At 34.8% G+C, this 19,337-nt stretch overlaps 1 protein-coding gene across 2 annotated transcripts in view; it reads left to right on the forward strand.

Moving 5' to 3' along the window:
- LOC109104112 (neuronal tyrosine-phosphorylated phosphoinositide-3-kinase adapter 2-like) overlaps window positions 1–4,347 on the forward strand; it is a 36,408-nt gene extending 32,061 nt beyond the window's left edge. For both annotated transcript variants that reach the window (XM_042771513.1, XM_042771512.1), the window contains exon 7: window positions 2,506–4,347. In XM_042771513.1, the coding sequence (XP_042627447.1) occupies window positions 2,506–2,736 (231 nt within the window). In that variant the 3' untranslated portion in view covers window positions 2,737–4,347. The remainder of the gene's footprint in view (window positions 1–2,505) is intronic.
- Window positions 4,348–19,337: the final 14,990 nt, after the last annotated feature.

Raw genomic sequence — 19,337 nt, forward strand, 5'->3', positions numbered from 1 at the left:
GTGTGGCCTTATTTGAACAGGTTTTTAAAGCTATTGTATTATGTACAAAAATCCTGTAATAATGAATATGTTTTTCACCACATCAATTCACTTTCACAGAGACTGGGGAGTCAGTTACCAAAACAACTGATGAAAGCTGCTGAAAAAAAAAAAAACCTTTTATATGAACAGTAATATACTATACAAAACAGATACATACACAAATCAAACAATATACCGTATAGCCATACAATTTCACTCAGAATATTATAACATAATAAGCCATAAAACACATTTAGTATGTTGTCTGATCTACTCTCACTCCCCAGTTGTGTTTAATTGTTAGTGACTGTAATTGAACTAACCCAAATAAATCTAAAAATCGAGGGATAAAACTAACCCCAACAAAACATAAAATAAAACCTTGTCAAAATTATGTCTTCTCCTTCTCCGCGTCCACTGTACTTTCTGTCTGTCTGCTGCTTTTTTTTTTTCAAAAGCACAAACATGTGTGTACAGTATGTGTATACATTTGTGTGTGTGTGTGTGTGTGTGCATGTCTGATGTATTGAATATGCTCTGTTACAAAACCTAAAACCTCATTTTATTTTCATTAAAGGGATACTCCACCCCAAAATGAAAATTGTTGTTAATCACTTACCCCCATGTCGTTCCAACCCCGTAAAAGCTTTGTTTGTCCTCAGAACATAATTTAAGATATTTTGGATGAAAACCGGGAGGCTTGAGACTGTCCCATAGACTGCCAAGTTACACTGTCAAGGTCCAGAAAAGTCTGAAAGACATCGGCAGAATAGTCCATCTGCCATCAGTCCTTCAAACTTAACATTATGAAGCGACGAGAATACTTTTTGTAAGCAAAGGAAACAAAAATAATGACTTTTTTCAACAATTCCTTTGTCAACAGTCTCCTCTGTGTCTCTCCATATCACTGTATGCTGTGTATGCTCTTCTGTATCAGCCGTGCCACAAGGATGCGCTGTTTTCTTTCAAATCAATGCTAAATACATGTAGAAACAGCGCATCCTTGTTGCGCGGCTGATACAGAAGAGCATAATGTTACAGTTGAATCACTGATGGCAGATGGACTATTCTGACAATGTCTTTCATACTTTTCTGGACCTTGACAGTGTTAGTTATTTGGCAGTCTATGGGACAGTCACAAGCCTCCCAGTTTTCATCCAAAATATTTTAAATTGTGTTCTGAAGACGAACGAAGCTTTTACAGGTTTGGAACGACATGGGGGTAAGTGATTAATGACAACATTTACATTTTGGGGTGGAGTATCCCTTTAACACCCGTCTCCTAAAACCTTGTATTGCCCAAAATTGAAGGCAGTATTGCATGTATCCCTATTATAAATAACCTCAAAACTGTTATTTTAATATTATTTATACACAAATATAGTATTCATTATTATTTTGAATTAATTTTTATTTTTAGATTACAATTTTTCCGTTTTTATTTTAGTTTAAGTTTTAGTAATTTTATTACTTCAGCTTAAACTTATTTCAGTTAATTGCCAAAGCAACATTTCTAATTTTGTTTAAATTTAAGTTTTTAATGTAATATTTATTTTATTTTAGCTTTATTTCAGTTACTAAAAGTGATTTTTAATAGTTTGTTAGCAATAACAACAAAGCCTCAAACAGTAATTAAAAATAGATTTTACTTAGTTTAGCAACATACTAACATCAAACCCTGCTGAAATAAACTGTCATAATATTTATATAAAATTATTGTTTTTATTTTATTAATATTTTGAATTAGTGTATTTTCACTAATTTTTAATGGGAAAATACACTAATTTTAATATTGTTAATGTGTTTTCATTTTAATTTTAGTTTATTTTTGGGTATTTTTTGTCATTTTTATTTTATTAATTTTTTTTTTATGTCTATGTATTTTTATTTCAGTTTTAGTTACATTACATTAAGTTACATCAAGTTAAACTAAATGAATATGAGAAAACCTGCATATTATTATTATTGTTATTTTATTTTATTGATTTTTTTGTAAGTTAATTTCTATTTCAAGTAATGAAATGTTTTATGGTTTTAGTTTTATTTAATTAAAATAACCCTGCCTATATAGGCAGCTCCCTAGGTATTGAAACAGAGCTATAGTTGCTCATGAAATTTTGTTTTGCCTATAGAAGTGTTTTATTTTGTGTTTGTACAGGTGCATGGGCAGTTTAATATGTGTATACACAACTAGATACTGTGTGTGTGTGTGTGTGTGTGTGTGTGTGTGTGTGTGTGTGTGTGTGTGTGTGTGTGTGTGTGTGTGTGTGTGTGTGTGTGTGTGTGTGCATCTGCGTGAGTGGTCATTAAACTGAACAGCAATACATTCTGACTGCTCTGACTTCTATTAGAAGACATGAATTATTAAACATCCTTTGTTATAAAAGAACACTGTGAACGCCTTCACCCTTAAAAATATAAGGAATACAAAATTAAAGACAGCTCTGCATGCACCAACATTATCTCACCCTTGCCACCCATCAGATGCCCCCAATGCCCTGGGCATGTGGGGACAGCACCATGATGGAGATGATCGAGAAGAAACGTCATCTGTGCAAGGAGATAAAAGCCAGACAGAGACCTTCAGACAAAGCCCTGTGCAAACAGGACAGCATGCCCATCCTGCCCAGCTGGAAGAAGACCAACGGGGGCAAGAAATTCGGGCCCCCTCCGTACTCCACCCAAACCACTGTCTTCTGGGACACTGCTATATAAATGGTGACCAGCGAACTACAGCCATGGAGACTGAGGGGGTCTGTCCAAATATTGATTGACAAGCTAGCAGGAAGAAGGACTACACGAAATACACAGTGAAGGATTATCAAATCTCCATGGTTACCTATCACTGTTTATATTTGATATTTTTATATTGGAGATAACTGTCTTAATATTAAATATGATTAATATAATTAGCGGTTTTATAAAGAGGAACCCTCCAAATGAGATCTAAGAGTGAAAATAGTACTTTTACCCATGAGATGATATTTGTCCTCTTCAAAATGGTATTTCTATTTATTTTCTATCCTTTTTTGGGGGTGTTTCTATATTTGGCACTCATCCTTGTGTCTGGGGAAATAATCTATAATGTGTGGTGAAATATGTGCAGTAATTTCATTGAGAAAACACGTTGTTTTTGATGCCTATGCATTTGGTTATACGGCATGAACGGCGCTTTTGTTCATTGTCTGTTTTTCATATGGAGAGTTTATTTGAAAATAATATTTTTTTGGTGTCTGTACTTTAAATGTTGGATTGTGAGGTGTCAGGCTGTTGTTTTTATGACTTCTGGGTTGGACTTGAAGGTGATCGGCTGGATTTTGAGATATTAGTTGGGTCTGATTAGTCGAAGTGGATTATGAGATAATTGGGTTAAAGATTGGGCAGTTGGTCAGATACTGAGCATACAGTCAGATAAACTGTGAGGGCACATTCTGTTTTGCGAGGTCAGCTGGTGCATTCAATTGTGAGCACTGTAAACTCACAAACACACACTAATATCAGCTGCTTTATGGACTAACATTTGGTGCTGTTCAACAACTCTCTTGAATGTTCAATCTTAACAGCTACATGACAGTCATACACATAATAAACCTGGTATGAAATTAGCATGGGCAGTTTGCATGTATTCAATAGGTTTGCAAATGGTCAGGGATTGGATGATAAAAATTCATAAATCTGGTCCTCTACCAGGTCAGATAACATCTCGAATACAGACACCGTCCTTTTATGAAGCGCTATGCAGACATACTGTCAGTTTACATGCTCATATATCACTGCGACACGAGTCAAGGGGCAGGCAATATCGTACTGAGACGGCTAAGAAAGAAAAGACCAGGCACACATCAACTCTGCTTAGATTCTGTGCATCAAGGCTACATCCATAGCTTTACCACGCAATCAAAGAGCCATGCTGGTGCATTCAAGCACACTTGACTTTATGTGAACTAGTTATCATAAGAGTTTGCCCAATAGCAAGCCAAGCACGGTCTTAACATGGCAGGACAGTAAAAGCCTTTCTTTGTGTCTGTCTGGAATCAGATGAAACAGTTTGGGCGTGGTTGCCATGGAGACACTGTGCTCTGTAGTTCCTTGCACTGCTGGGGGCGGGACTGTGATGTCATGCTGAAGTTCTGATTAATGTCTGCTCAGGTGTGATCAAGCCACACCCCTAAAGATGGGGCCGGTTGTTTGAAGCCCCTCCCCTCACTGCCATCCCCATCGCATAATCACACATCTTAACCTGCTTATTTAATACACATTAAAGCACCACAGAGACACTCTTCAATGTAAACCACGTACACATGTGCATCAAATACAAGCACTTTTCAAAAAAAAATTATCAGCACACGCTCACATACACATGTACAAAGCTGGCATCCAAGTAAAAAGCATTGCCTTGGAGACCCGGATTCACTGTGACTTAAAAAAAAGACTTTAGGGAGGGGCTTAAAGGTCAGTAGTATGATAAAGGTTTACAATGAAATAAAGGTAAATAATCCTACGAACATAACTAGTCACTACAATGAAAATACATAACAATGTAGTAGTAGGGGGGAAAGGTCACAGACCAAAAACACATGGGGTGCTCATTTTTGTGGACCCCCCAGATGCAGTACTACAATATACCAGTAGATGGCAGTAACAGTATAGTGTTCTTCATATGTACTGCATTCCAGTTTGCATACTTAAAATTGTATGCTACAAATATGTGTTTGATTGGAGAAGGGAAAGTACATAATTTTGAGTGCATTTCATTAACACATTGTGTATTAAAGTAACATTAAGAGAACAGTTCACCCAAAAATGAATATTTAGTCACCCTCAGGCCGTCCAAGATGTAGATGAGTTTGTTTCTTCATCAGAACAGATTTGGAGAAATCACAATAATCCACATGACTCCAGTCCATCAATTAACATCTTGTGATGTGAAAAGCTGCACTTTTGTAAGAAACAAATCCATCTATCATTGTTTATTATAAAATGCAGCTTTTAACTTCACAAGACATTGATAATAAAATTGAAAATAATATAATCCAATTATAGTTTCAATGGAAAATAATTTGGGATGCACAAATTTTCTCTTCTTGCCAACTATATACAATGCATAGTATACAAATTGGGATGCAGACAAACAAACCAGAATTCAATCATGGTGTTATAGTGAATCTAACCATCTGACTTTATAGTTTCTAAATGCTATAAAGGCGAAAAGCCAAAATGGGAATATTCAGGTTTCTGGGGGAATCTGAAACCATTTAGATCTTTGTATTGTGAGTTTAGAACAGTTAGAGATCACCGTACCAGACGTATATTACTCAACATAGTGATTTCCCAGAGTCACATTCATGGAACCTGAAATGAAGCCAGACAGGTTCTAGAACACTTTTGATGCAAATGTTCTTTGAAGCATTCTGATTCTAATGTGAAATGTCGTGAAATATGAAATGTTCTAGAATAAAGGTTTTCTTGGCATACTTTGAGAATGCCGGGGGGTGGGGGGCGTTGTTCTTTTACCATCTACAGCGAAAGAGCCAATTATTGTTCCTCTAGAGTCATTTGCAGTAATTTTCCAGTGCACTTATATTTTACCCATACAAAAGGGATATTCTGATATATGAAATGTTTAGTTTCCTAGATGTTGGAGAAAAAAAAAATGTTTACATCATAATTCAAAAGAACGATATGTAAGATAACTTTTCAAATATATATATATATATATATATATATATATATATATATATATATATATATATATATATATATATATATATATATATATATATATATATATATATATATATACGTAAAATAGTGGCTAACACACAAACACTTTCATTCACACACTATCTCTTTGCAGTTTTGGGTTTTTGCAGTGTGTAAATATTCCCTAGTTTAATCAGTGGACGCATTTGTTGCACTATGGGAGTGTAACATAAGCACAGTGGTGTCCAAGTGTGTGTGTGTGTGTGTGTGTGTGTGTGTGTGTGTGTGTGTGTGTGTGTGTGTGTGTGTGTGTCTTTTGCACTCAGAGTGTTGCAGTCTTTACCTTTTCTAGTATTTTTATTTTAGAATGTCAAAAAAAAGAGAGAGAGTACAAATGAAAAGAGTATGCTTATTGTATCACTGTTTTTCTTTTTAATTATTTACAGAGTATGACACAAATAAATACATATGTTTTTGCATATCGCTGTTGTACGTCTGGTCATTCAAGTCTCAAACTCTCTAACTAATATGCTCACCAAGACTACATTTAATTGATACCTTAATTATTATTATTATTAATTATTACTACAATTCAAAATAACTGTTTTCGATTTTAATGTATTTTTAAATGTAATTTATTGGTATGAGCTGAATTTTCAGCAGCCTTCAGTGTCACATAATCCTTCATAAATCATTGTAATATGCTGATTTGCTGCTCAAGAAACATTTATTATTATCAGTATTGAAAACAGTTGTGCTGTTTAACATTTTTGCAGAAACTGATTCCTTTTCCCCCCAAGGATAATAAATACAAAAGTTTAAAAGAACAACACTTATTTGCAATATCTTTTGTAATGTTATAAATCTCTATAAATCTACTTAATACCAATATAAATCAACATAACTCATCAAAAAAAATAAAAAAAAATATAAAAAATCTTACTGACTAAAACTGTCTTGAACAGAACATACTGTTATCTGCTCCACACTCAAGTTGTTCTTTTTTAGCCCAACAAATCTATAAAATCTAGATTTAGCCCAACTTCATGACATTCTTACATTTAAGCTAATTAATATAATATCAACATCAACAAGCACACTCTTAAAAAGTGTACAAGGGTTCTATAGCCTGATGCCACAGAAGAATCATTTTAAGACCTTGTTTTTCTCTCTATTAAACATCTACATATGGTGCTTAACAATAACAGTGAAAATAGGCCTACACACTGTTTTTAAAGTATATTTCCAAAACTTCAAATGTATATGTTAACAACAGAAATATGTGAGAATCTACTTACCTTGTCTGGGCAAGAATTATTCCATATTTCATCTCCAGTCATCATAACCATATACAGCAGGTGTTGTGCCAAATCCACTGAGATCCCACTGACTGACTAAAGTTTATTCAGTGATTGTTGTGATAATCTTGCTAATTAACCTGTTAGCTACTGTTAATGATTAGCCTGGTAATTATTCTGATTTAAGTCACATTAAATGAACTGCCTGATTGCATAGCCATGAGGATAAGCCCAGCTTTATGTCAGTAACACAGAAAATGCATTATTATATGATTTTTTAAATTTATATAACAACTTTACATATTTTAGGCCTATATGATTTATAGCCTATATAAATTATTATATTTGTTTATCTACCAGGAGCGTGTATTTAAACAATGTTACTGCTCAATACACATTTTAAAGGAGTGATTAATCTGTATTGTATTTTGCTTTTAACCCATCAAAGCACGTAGGCTAAACATTTACTGCCACGATGGAACACAAGATGGCAGTGTACTTTAAACGGTAGGCTGTTATTCTCAATATCGCCATAGTAGCCTACATATGCATGTGAAGTGCGAGGTGTGCGCTAGTGAGCGTTCGTGCGTGCAATCCAGTGCAGATATGACCATCAGGTGTAGGTTACATGGAAAATATCCTGTCAGCAATCACATACCAGCATGCACGTTAACAGCACACGCTTATTTCCCTCCACAGACCGACTGTTTCCACTGAAAGTGCAGAAAGTGTGTGCGCTGTTCCATCAAATGCGTGTAAAAAGTGTGTGTGACGGCCGCTACCTCAGGGCAAAAGCCTGTTATTCACTTTATAAGGGCATTCCATCGCTTACACCTCCACCAGGAGAACCTATTCATACTTTCTTCTATATGTTACCTCTCTTTCTCATTCTCTCTTCCTATCTTTTACTTCTGACCTCTCTTTATATGTTCAAAGCATGTCTGTTTCTGTCCCTTTCTTCTATTATTCATCTCTCTTTCATTCATCACTCTCTCCATTTTGTACTTCAGCGTTCATACCCCCTCCCAAGTCCCCAAAAGGAACCCAAAAACCCCAAAAGTAATAGAGTTTGGGGCAACGTGAGGCAAGGGACCGTTTGCCCCCCCACCCAAACTTCAGTTCTACCCCTGAACCCACTGACCCCCTCATACCCACCCCACACACACACACACACCCGGCGAACTAATCCAGGCATTTATAGAGGCACAGATAATCATTCCACCCCCATGAGATCACCTCGCTACCACCCCTGCGAGTGTGTGTGGATGCATTTGTGTGTTTGTCTTCCCCTTGAAACTCAGAGCGCCACACAAAGGACACAGGAAAAGACATGACATCTCCCTAAAACAGAGCACAGGACCTCCAAATGAGGCTTAGACTTCTGTATGAGTCTGTAGAGAGAGAGGTTATAGAACAAAGACGTGGCTTATTCACTGAGAGTTGCAGAATTCTGGGTGTCTTACAGAACAGACACAATATGAAGACTCTATCAGTGCTGCATGGATACAACCTTACTTTTGTTTTCCAAGAAAAAATATTTATACAAGCTAAATTTAACTTAAATGCAAAATTGCATAAGATATTATTGAGACTTTTCAGAGAAATATAAGTGATTTGAGTAATATAGTGTATTTTGTCCTGTTGCATCTTGGAGACCAATTCTGTTTTACCTCTATTTAATGTAATTGCTGTCGAAGAGAAATTATATATATATATATATATATATATAAAGAAAAACTGAGATGAGGGTTGTTTGTGCAGGAAAATTTCAGTAAAATGTTTTTGTTTAATTAATATTTGTTTTTGCAATTTATGATTTCTTTCATTTGTATTATTGTAAATATTTTGTATTTTTTATATTTTTTATATTTATTGTTTTATTTATTATTTTTTTTTTACTTTTTTTTTTTTTTACTATTTTATTATAATGTATAATACTAACTCACATCATAACCATAAACAGGCTTCATTTATTTCACAGTAAATCTGGACTTTAAACATCCACTAAAACTGACCTTTGGTTAAAAGAAATTGCAAAAATGACTCAAAAAAGTAACTGAAAAGATGGCATGATAAGCAAGCAACAAAATTCATACATTTTAAGTGTCTTAAGTGTCTTAATGTTTCAGTTCAATGCTATTGCTATCAAAGAGAAACAATTTAGATATAACAATTTAGAAACAAGTTCTAATTTTATCATTTTCATAATGCACTGTCAGATTTGTTGTAAGCATAAACCTTACAGTGTTGCACTGTAACCTCATTAAATGCATGATTTTACTTTTTTCTAAATATTATGTAATATACAAAACACATTGTATATTTATAAAATGCAGAAAAATAGTTTAGTTTACATTTCTTGTACTGATTAACTTTAATCCTAACCATAAAATGCAGTTATTTCAACCTCACTAAAGGAAATTTAAACTTCAAACAGACACTAAAATTTAACTTGGGACCACCTGGTTTGCAACAAAATTAAATTTGAAGTTTCTTAAGTGTCTAAGTACTTTTTAACCCACTGTAGCCACTGATGTGAACTGCTAGCTGAGGAAAGGCTATAAAACACATAAACTCTGGACAAAAGTCAGTGAGACAGTGAGCATGTGTGCATCAGTAAAATGATTGAGGCAGATACTAAAGGTTTTACTTCCACACAAACAAGTCTCTCTGTCGCTCATAAACACAGACACTTAAAAACAAAAACACTCAGCGTTGCCAGCCAGAGAACTCGGTCCTTTGTAACTCCTCTCTGTCATCTGTTGGCGAGCTCCCTGCCTTAACATCACATTTTATTAGACAAAGCTGACCCCCCTCACGCACACCACACACACACTGTTGAATGGTCTGCCTGTGCTTTGATCTGTTAGGCTGTCAGTGCCACTTGTCCAGGGTTATGGGTGGAAGTAATGACCACAGAGAGTTCACTCCAGGAAGGGTACCCCTCCATCCCATCCACACACACTCACATCAGCGGGGTCATACGGGACAATGGGGTCAGCCCTACCACATCCACACACTTTGACTTCCAAAACATGGAACTGACTCCCTATAAAAGAGGCTGTGGGCTGTGATGAGGAAACTCGTCAAACACTTCCAGATACACTACACTGAGCATCTCATCATGGCCAAAACTATTGATCAGTACAAATGGTATTGCTAACAATATTGACAATAACTAAAAAAATAAAAATAAATACAGTAATACTGATGAACAAAAAAAATGATATTGATCAATGTGATTATTTTAAAACACTAATACAGACTAATACTTTAAAGTGATTTAAAACACTAATTTTGACCGATTTAATAATTAAATACATTAATATTGACCAAATGCAAAAGCAGGCATTTGGTCCAATACCAATTATTTTTAAAAGCACTAGAACTGACCAATAAAATAATTTAATAAAAACTCAAATATTGACCAAAATGAAATTTAACATCAATCATTTTAAAAAGGACTAATATTGGCATAAACGTAACATAAATACTGACCAAAATGGTATTTAAAAAAATAAATACCAATAATTGTGAAAAGCAGTAATATTGACAAATACATTTATGAAAAACACTACTTATATTATCAAAATATAAAACACACAAATATTGACCAATACCAATTATTTAAAAAAAACTAAAATGATAGAGTTATAAATAATTAAAAAAGACAAATACTGACCAATATGATAATTAAAAAAAAGAGTAATATTGACTAATACCAATACTTTTAAAAGTACTAATTCTAACAAATACAATAAATTAAAAACTTTAATATTGAGGAAATATAAAAAATACGACTTTAAAAAGCACTAATATTAAACAATACTGGGAAAAAACTAATACTGATCGATTGCATTTCTGCCAAATGCCATTACTTGGCATTTTGCCATTTCTTGGCATAGCCAACACTGATAAACTCCTAAATGTAATATAGAAACTTTAATTTTCTATGAAGTTTTTTTTTCAATGATGTGTATAATGAAAGGAGCTATACAAATAGTATGGCCATGAATATTTCATGTTTCTCTTCTCTTTGACTTATGAAAGCTGTGCAGTTTGTCCAGAGAAGACACTTTCTCCCAGGAGAAAGATCTAAGCAGGAGACTTCAGCAACTGCTGTCACAGAGAAACTATATACAAATATGTATTTTCTCTGGGACTCTGGGACGTTTTCATCCCTTTCTTTGTGACCTCCATATGTTCAACAAGAAGTATCTACTATTTCAACGGACATTGTCTCTTCAGTCCTGAACCTTTCCCATGGTCAAAATCTTCTTACATTTGTCCTCAAAAGCTCTGTGATTCATGTGTTGAATTACAGATATTAGAAAACACAGACACACCTTCACAAACACACAGACACACATAAATTACTTGTTCCTGGCCTTTCCGTTTCGGTCGCACATACACACACCCACCCATTGGATGCTCTAAAGTAGTGTGCGTTATGTAAGAGCATGTGTGTGTATGTAGGTCAGTTGTAGCCCGTCTCCACACGGCGTCAGACTGTGTAATGAGTCCTGCTGTTCTGTCTGTACTGGGCATTACATCATTCCAAGCTAAGCGGCCACACACAAACAGCTCTCCAAACAGACTTGCTCATGTCTGCAGCACATTCATACGTTCAGTAAACAGGACGGCACTTGTTGTTTTACCATTGAAAGAGTGATGCTTGCTTTCGGGCCTTGATTGGTGATTATGCCATGACGCACAAACGACAAGCAAGTCATGCCCGCATGTGTGTTAATGTTTATGTGTATCTACTAGGAAGAATCTGTAAATGAAGGTTGTTTTATGTGTTTGCGCATATATATGTATGTGTGTGTGGCTACTTTGAAGCAAAACACATGAAAATGAATGTCAGAATTAGGGTCAGGGTTCAGAGGTCATAGGTGATGGGGCACGGCAGGTCTTTGATTAGTGTTTCTATTTGAAGCTCCATGTGAAAACGCAGAGGAAACTCACACAGCCACACACACATGCACACACACAAACACATTCTTTTCCCATGCTTTCATTGTGGAAGAAAATCACTTAATAGACAGTTTCATTTAACTGGCAGCAGTCAAACGCTGCCCTTTTTTAATTTGCTTGTTTGTTTATTAAATATTTGTAACGATTTTAAGGTGCTGTATGAAGTTTCAGAGCTATAAGTGGCAGTGGCAGTCTTTAGTAAACAAATATTCCCACCCCATATATATATGTATATTTTCTCATCTTTTAAATTTATATATATATATATTGCACTATATATATATATATATATATATATATATATATATAGAATTGCACTTGGAAACATAACGAATATATACTCATAACTGAATTTGCAGCAATTCATCTCGTGCATGTTTTCTCAGACTCACATGTTCCAAACAGTATAAAAATCAGTAAATGTTAAAAATAATAGTAATCATTTAAACACAAATTCTAACATTTACATTCTTAAAGGAAAAATTTACCCTAAAATTAAACATTACTGAAACTGTACTAACCTTAAGGTCATCCAAGATGTAGATGAGTTTGTTTCTTCATACTTCAACAGATTTGGAGAAATTTAGCATTTCATCACTTGCTCACCTATGGATCCTCTGCAGTGAATGGGTGCCGTCAGAATGAGTCCAAACATCTGATAAAAACATCACAATAATTCACAAGTAATGACTCCAGTGCATCAATTATTATTTTGTGAAAAACTACATGCTTATATATTGCTTTCTCCAGTGAAAAAGTTTAATCTGAATCAGGAGAGAAACATGCACAGATCAAGCACTCTTTACAAGCTGAAACAGTGTAAAACAGTTCTAAGCAAATATGTTGGTGGATTTTGATGTGAGAGGACAACGGGAAGGACGTTTACACTACAGGAAGCGTTATTTTGGATTTTGGACTCGTATTTTAGCTGGAAGCAATGATTTAAAATTAAAAACATCTTAAAGATGTATTTGTTTAGTTCAAACAAGCAGCTTTTCACGTCAAATTGTCATTTTTGGATAAAGTATTCCTTCAAACATTAAGGGGGGGGGGGGGGGTATTTAATACAAGCTTCAAGAAATAAATCAATGTTTAAATATACTTCATAGAAAAAGGAGAAAAAGCACTTGTGTGGGCCTACTAATAAGTCATGATGGCAAACACCAGAATTTATTAACAGTACTTAACAGTATTTATGCAACTGCTTGAGTAAAGACACATAGTGAAATCATTGTGTTCTTAGTAATTTTCTGACCGTCTCCCTCCATGGGTTGCAGTCTTGCATGCATTGGTCCATTTATTGAATTCTAACTGTGTATTTGTTTTTGAGTGGACATGTAAGCGTGTGTGTGTACGTGCTGGAGGAAGTGTCTCCACCAGGAATGTGTTAAAGGGTTAAAGAGCCGGACTATGTTGTTGGCATGGAGGTTGTCGTGGTAACAGGAGTGGAATGTTGAGACCCGCTGACGCTGTCCCTGGTGGGGCCACACTCAGAGCAGCCGTTTGTGTGGGTGTATGTGTGTGTGTGTGTATGTTACTGAAGTGCGCAGGCCAGGGGTAACACATGCCTGGCGGTCGTCCTGGAAATCGTCCCACCATCCCAAAGGACTTAAACACACATACACATTGATCGCATTCACAGAACATATACACTTACAGTTTTGGAAAGAAAGTATATTTAGTATTTCCTTTTGTACTTTCAATATACCTTTCTTGAAAAGAAATAAATAGAGATTACTTACAAAGTTAAAACATACGCAGAAGTTTTTTAGATTTAGTTAGTAATAACCTTGCTACCACTTATTTGCGTATTAAATAGTTTGGCTAATTTGGGTTTATAATTTCTGCTTTAATTGTATGTAATTCCACAGATTTTCAAGATTAATTATGTCATATAAGAGTCCAAAAACACTTTGCAAAATAAAACAATCCCAAAACAAATCCAACCCAAGCAAACATATCTATGTAAAGATAGGGAATTATTAAAAACAAACCAGTGATTTTATGTTATGTGCTTTGCTGTTTGTGTTTGTTTAGACTATTGAAATGTGCAGATGCTGAGCAAACATGAAAACAAACCCAAATTTCACTGCATTTTCTAGACGAAACCTAGAAAAGATATTGTATGAAACATCAGATTTTCTAATTAAAATTTGATCTTTAATCTCTTTTTTTTTAAAACAAAGGGAAATTATCGTACACTGTGAGAAGAGAAATATTTGCAAACTTTATCGCATACTTTATCAAAAGATTGGATTTTAATTTTCATTTGATTGGAAAATATGCAAACATTTCTATTCCCATTAAGATTTAAAATTTCTTGAACATATGTTGATCATTATTCTGAATATCGCACCAAATAAATTTTCCTCATACCACAGAATGGCAATTATATAGATTGCAATTATAATGAATAATGAAAATGGCATACAAAAACAGGTAAATAGAAAACAAATATAAAAAGGATGTACAAACATACTGAAACAAAAGAATAACCCTAATATATTTACATACAGCTATAAAACATTCACCATCAAGTCAGCTGCATTACTCTGGCAACATTGTTGTTTGCTTTATTCTTTGTACTAGCTCCTCCTTTCCCTGAGGGCACCATTAAATGTTTCCATGTTCTTTCTTGTTCTCATGACACCTTTTTACCTGTCATAAGCAGAGGAGATTGAACTGAGAATTGCTATAGACATGCACTGCATGAATGAGAATGTAGAATCAGCATGATTCTTCTTGCTAAAGTCTTAAACTCCATGAAATCAAAAATGTTTTTGTTGTGTTGTGTTTAGAATTGTTTTCTGCGACTTTTAGACCTCTTGTTACTTTGGAGGTCAAATGCTAGTGTAGTCTTAAAAAGTAGTTAAAATAAAAGCTTAGCCTCTACATACGCATGTAAAATTGATGACCTTTGTCTTCCAAGAAAAATGGACCAAAATATTGATGATTCTTGTTCACAGAAGAGTACAAATATTTTCCAGCAGAATGTTCTCTAGAATACTAGCATTAGGACATGCTTTTTATTGATAAAGCTCACCCCAAACTTTCTGTTTTAAAAAACAGAAACTTACAAAAGAGGCCAATAGAAACAATCAAAACTATCAAAAGAGCAACAATATGTCAGTGCAAATGACAAGTCTCGGTTAGCTTACTGCAGTACATGTAGCAAGATATTTATTTATATATATATATATATATATATATATATATATATATATATATTATATATATATATATATATACACACATACACACACATACACACACAATAAAGAATAATTATTTTTAAATAAAGAAGATAAATAGATAAAGTAGAATTAAAATAGAATAGAAAGTGCTTGAGTTAGAGGGTCAGATAAAGATGGAAAATATGTGTTTATAGTCGTTTCTTGAAGATGCCTAAGGACTCAGCTGCTCAGATCGAGTTGGGCAGGTCATTCCACCAGGAAGGAACAGTTAATGAAAAAGTCTGTGAAAGTGATTTTGTGCCTCTTTGAGATGGATTTAGGTAAAGGGGTGCAGAGCCAGTGGTGGATTTGTAGGTAAACATTAATGCCTTGATTTTTATGCGAGCAGCTACTGGTAGCCAGTGCAAATTGATGAACAGAGGTGTGACGTGTGTTCTTTTCGGCTCATTAAAGATTAATCTTGCAGTGGCATTTTGGATTAATTGTAGAGGTTTGATAGAAGTGGCTCGAAGAACTGCCAAGAGAGCATTGCAATAGTCCAGCCTGGATATAACAAGAGCTTGAACAAGGAGTTGTGTTGCATGTTCTTAAAGAAAGGGCCTGATCTTCCTGATGTTGTATAAAGCAAATCTGCAGGACTGGGCAGTTTTAGCAATGTGGCCTGAGAAATTCAGATTATCATCAATCGCAACTCCAAGGTTTCTAGCTGTTTTTAAAGGAGCTATGGTTGATGAGCCTAACTGCATGGTGAAATTTTGATAAAGTGATGGGTTTGTTGAAACCACAAGCAGTTCTGTCTTAGCCAGTTTAAGGTGATGGTCCATCATCCAACAAGAAATGTCTGTTAGACATGCTGAGATGCGAGCAGCTATCATTGGATCATCAGGATGGAATGAGAAGTAGAACTGAGTGTCATCAGCATAGCAGTGATAAGAAAAGCCATGTTTCTGAATGACAGAACCTAATGATGCCATGTAGACAGAGAAGAGAAGTGGTCCAAGAACTGAGCCCTGAGGCACCCCAGTAGCTAGATGTTGCAACTTGGACACCTCACCTCTCCAAGATACTGTACCTTGAAGGACCTATCTGATAGGTAAGACTCAAACCATTGGAGTGCGGTTCCTGTAATGCAATTTTCCAATAGGGTTGACAGGAGAATCTGGTGGTTCACCATATCAAAAGCAGCGGACAGATCCAGCAAGATAAGTATAGATGATTTGGAATTTATTCCTGTGATGCAAAGCTGAATTTTCAGCATCATTACTCCAGACTTCAGCGTCACATAATCTTTCAGAAATCATTCTAATATGCTGATATTCTCCTCAAAAAAAACATTTTTATAATTATCAACAATAAAAAAACTAGTTGTGCTGCTTAATATTTTTGTGGAAACCATGATTCTTTTTTTTTTTCAGGATTATTTGATGAATAGGACATTCAAAACAACACCATTTTAAAATATTAATATTTGTAACAACACTATAAAAGTCTTTACTGTCACTTTTAATCAATTTAATGCACCCTTGCTGAATAAAAGTATTAATTTCTTTAAATCTTACTGCAAACTTTTGAATAGTAGTGCATATACTGTAATCTAAAACTAATCTAAATAATCAATTTACAATTTACATGCTATTTATATACTGATTTATCTCATGAAACTAAACCTATCCAGTGTATGAAACAAAATCTTGCTGAAGTGTTTTGCGAGTGTGTGATATATAAAAGCATAGCTTCTGCTGGCCTGGCTTACCCATCAGTGACTCAAATTACCCTCATGCCGTTTGACCACAACCGTCAATCAAATACACCCACATGCTTATACTAAAATTCCCATCTCTTTCTCTCTCTCTCTTACACACACACACATTCTGAGGTGTGGAATGTGACTTGTGTTCAGATCAAAGACTTTACACTCTCCCTTAACAACACACAATACAGTGCTGTATGTGTTCGCTCATATGTCTGTCTGTACTTTCTAACATCATGACCCAGAAATCGCAAAGGTCAGTAGATCACATCACACTTCAGAGCCGTTATACAACACACACGCAACATGTTTATCAGAGTATGCATGTAGATTAGTTCATGAAATGTCAAAGGCAGTGTAACATATCCCAAATGTCACTGTGTGTGTTTGTTTGTGTGAACTCAGACTCAGTGTTAAAGTAATATTTAGCTAATGATATACAGCAACCATAGTGCCAAGAGTAACAGCACGCATGCTTGCAGATACACTCAAATACGTACACTGTGATTTCAATCTCATGCCAAGCTTAGTAAAGGAATCTTGATGACATCACTAGGGCACAGGTCAATGGCTCTGTTGCGTCATAACTAGAAAGGCAACAACATGCTCCCTTGTGGTTTGGTTACGTTTAACAGTGGCTACTTATGCCTGTGTATATTATAATATAAACAAAACTAGCTTATGGTTCAATCCAGCGTCATTATCCAAGTTACATAACTGACACATGCACCAAACACAAACAGTTGTGAACATGCAGATTTTGGTTTTAGCTCTAACTATTACGGACAATCTCTTTCTCTCGTCCTATTATTCTGTAAGCAATTGTGTTTTATTGTGTCTTGGGATTCACAATGTCTTAAGGAGTTACAGCAGCTTCTGTCTGTGACAGTCACCCATCTTAAAATTTTTCTTTGTTCAAGAGTGAACCTCAGTACAAAAATATATCTATACCGGTAATAGTAGTGCTTACAATTTTTTTAAACATTTTTTTTATGCAATGTCTTTTTCTACATTTGATAGTTCAGTCAACCTTTAAAACAGTTTTTGTCTGATAAAATGAAAGTCTTCCTCAGAAAATGTATATGTATATATAAAACACAGTATAATCGCCATGTTGACTAACATAAAGCTGTTTAGTTCAAATCTTCATTTATAGCTACATTGTTGATAACAGACAATGAACCTTTTTGCCAATGAAATTTCACTAATGTGATCACACATTTTCATGGCAAAAGTAGAATATGTGCATGGAGTATGTATGAAACAGAATGGGGCATCTATTTACTGTTGGTTGTTTGTTGTGCCATGTACCATACATCACAGACAACATAAAACAATAAAAAAAAAAAATCACACAAAAAAAAGTATTTCACATAAACTTACATCACATGCTGCATACGGTTACATCTTATTCTTAATGGTAATGGAGCCATTACCATCGAAGACTTCACTGGGATTTCTACTGCAGCACAAACACATTCACACAGATGATTTATTGTGCACATGGCCTAAACTGACTTGGCACCCTGTGTGCCCGGTAAATCTCAATAGCTCACAACCGCTGAGGAATCCTTTGACATTACAGAGCTCAGAGAGGAAGTCCTGTGAGGACAAAAATTCTTGGGTATTAGCAGTAGTACAATGTTCTTTCAATGACCCTAAACCAACTAAAAGATAAACACATGCCAGCCCTGTTTTTTTAGTGTTTATTGTCATATTTAAAACATATATAATGTTATTTATGAAAAATTACAATCATATTTTGTAGTCCAAAGGGTTTTTCTATACAATGACACCATTTTTTTTTTATTTCCTTCAGTGTATGTGTGTAGGGTAAACATTTGAATTTGGGTATGTCAAATTTAGGCGAAAATACACAAAAATGCCCCAGAGCTTAAAGGGTTAAATGAACCATAAGTCCAGTTTATGGTCCTTTCTTGATCCTGTTCCCCTTTAAAATGTAAAATATTATTATTTGTAATAATATTGATCAAGTGGAAGTAATAAAATAATTATTTGTTAATTGGACTACCATGAGATAGCCTACAACATTTTATTCAAAAGTGAATTAAAAATGTAGAAAAAATGAACGAAGTGCAAGTCATGTAAAAAATTTCAAAGTTTTTATTGTGCTGTACACCATTACTTTCAAAACTTGAAACTTGAATGACCTCTGTGTGCAGTTGCCTTTTCATCCCTCATAATGAATGAAATTGGCTAATATGTCATACAGCAGGGGTTTGAGGTCAGATGAGTCTTCAGCTTCACACAGGATATCTTGGATTAAGCTGGATCATTTTGTTTCTCTGACCCTGAAAGGTGAAAGAACATCCCGTCTCTAATGAACAAGCGTCTTCTCAAACCTTGTCCTCAGTGCAATACATATCACCTTTT

Source organism: Cyprinus carpio, chromosome A15, assembly GCF_018340385.1.
Source record: "Cyprinus carpio isolate SPL01 chromosome A15, ASM1834038v1, whole genome shotgun sequence".
NCBI classification, from domain to species: domain Eukaryota; kingdom Metazoa; phylum Chordata; class Actinopteri; order Cypriniformes; family Cyprinidae; genus Cyprinus; species Cyprinus carpio.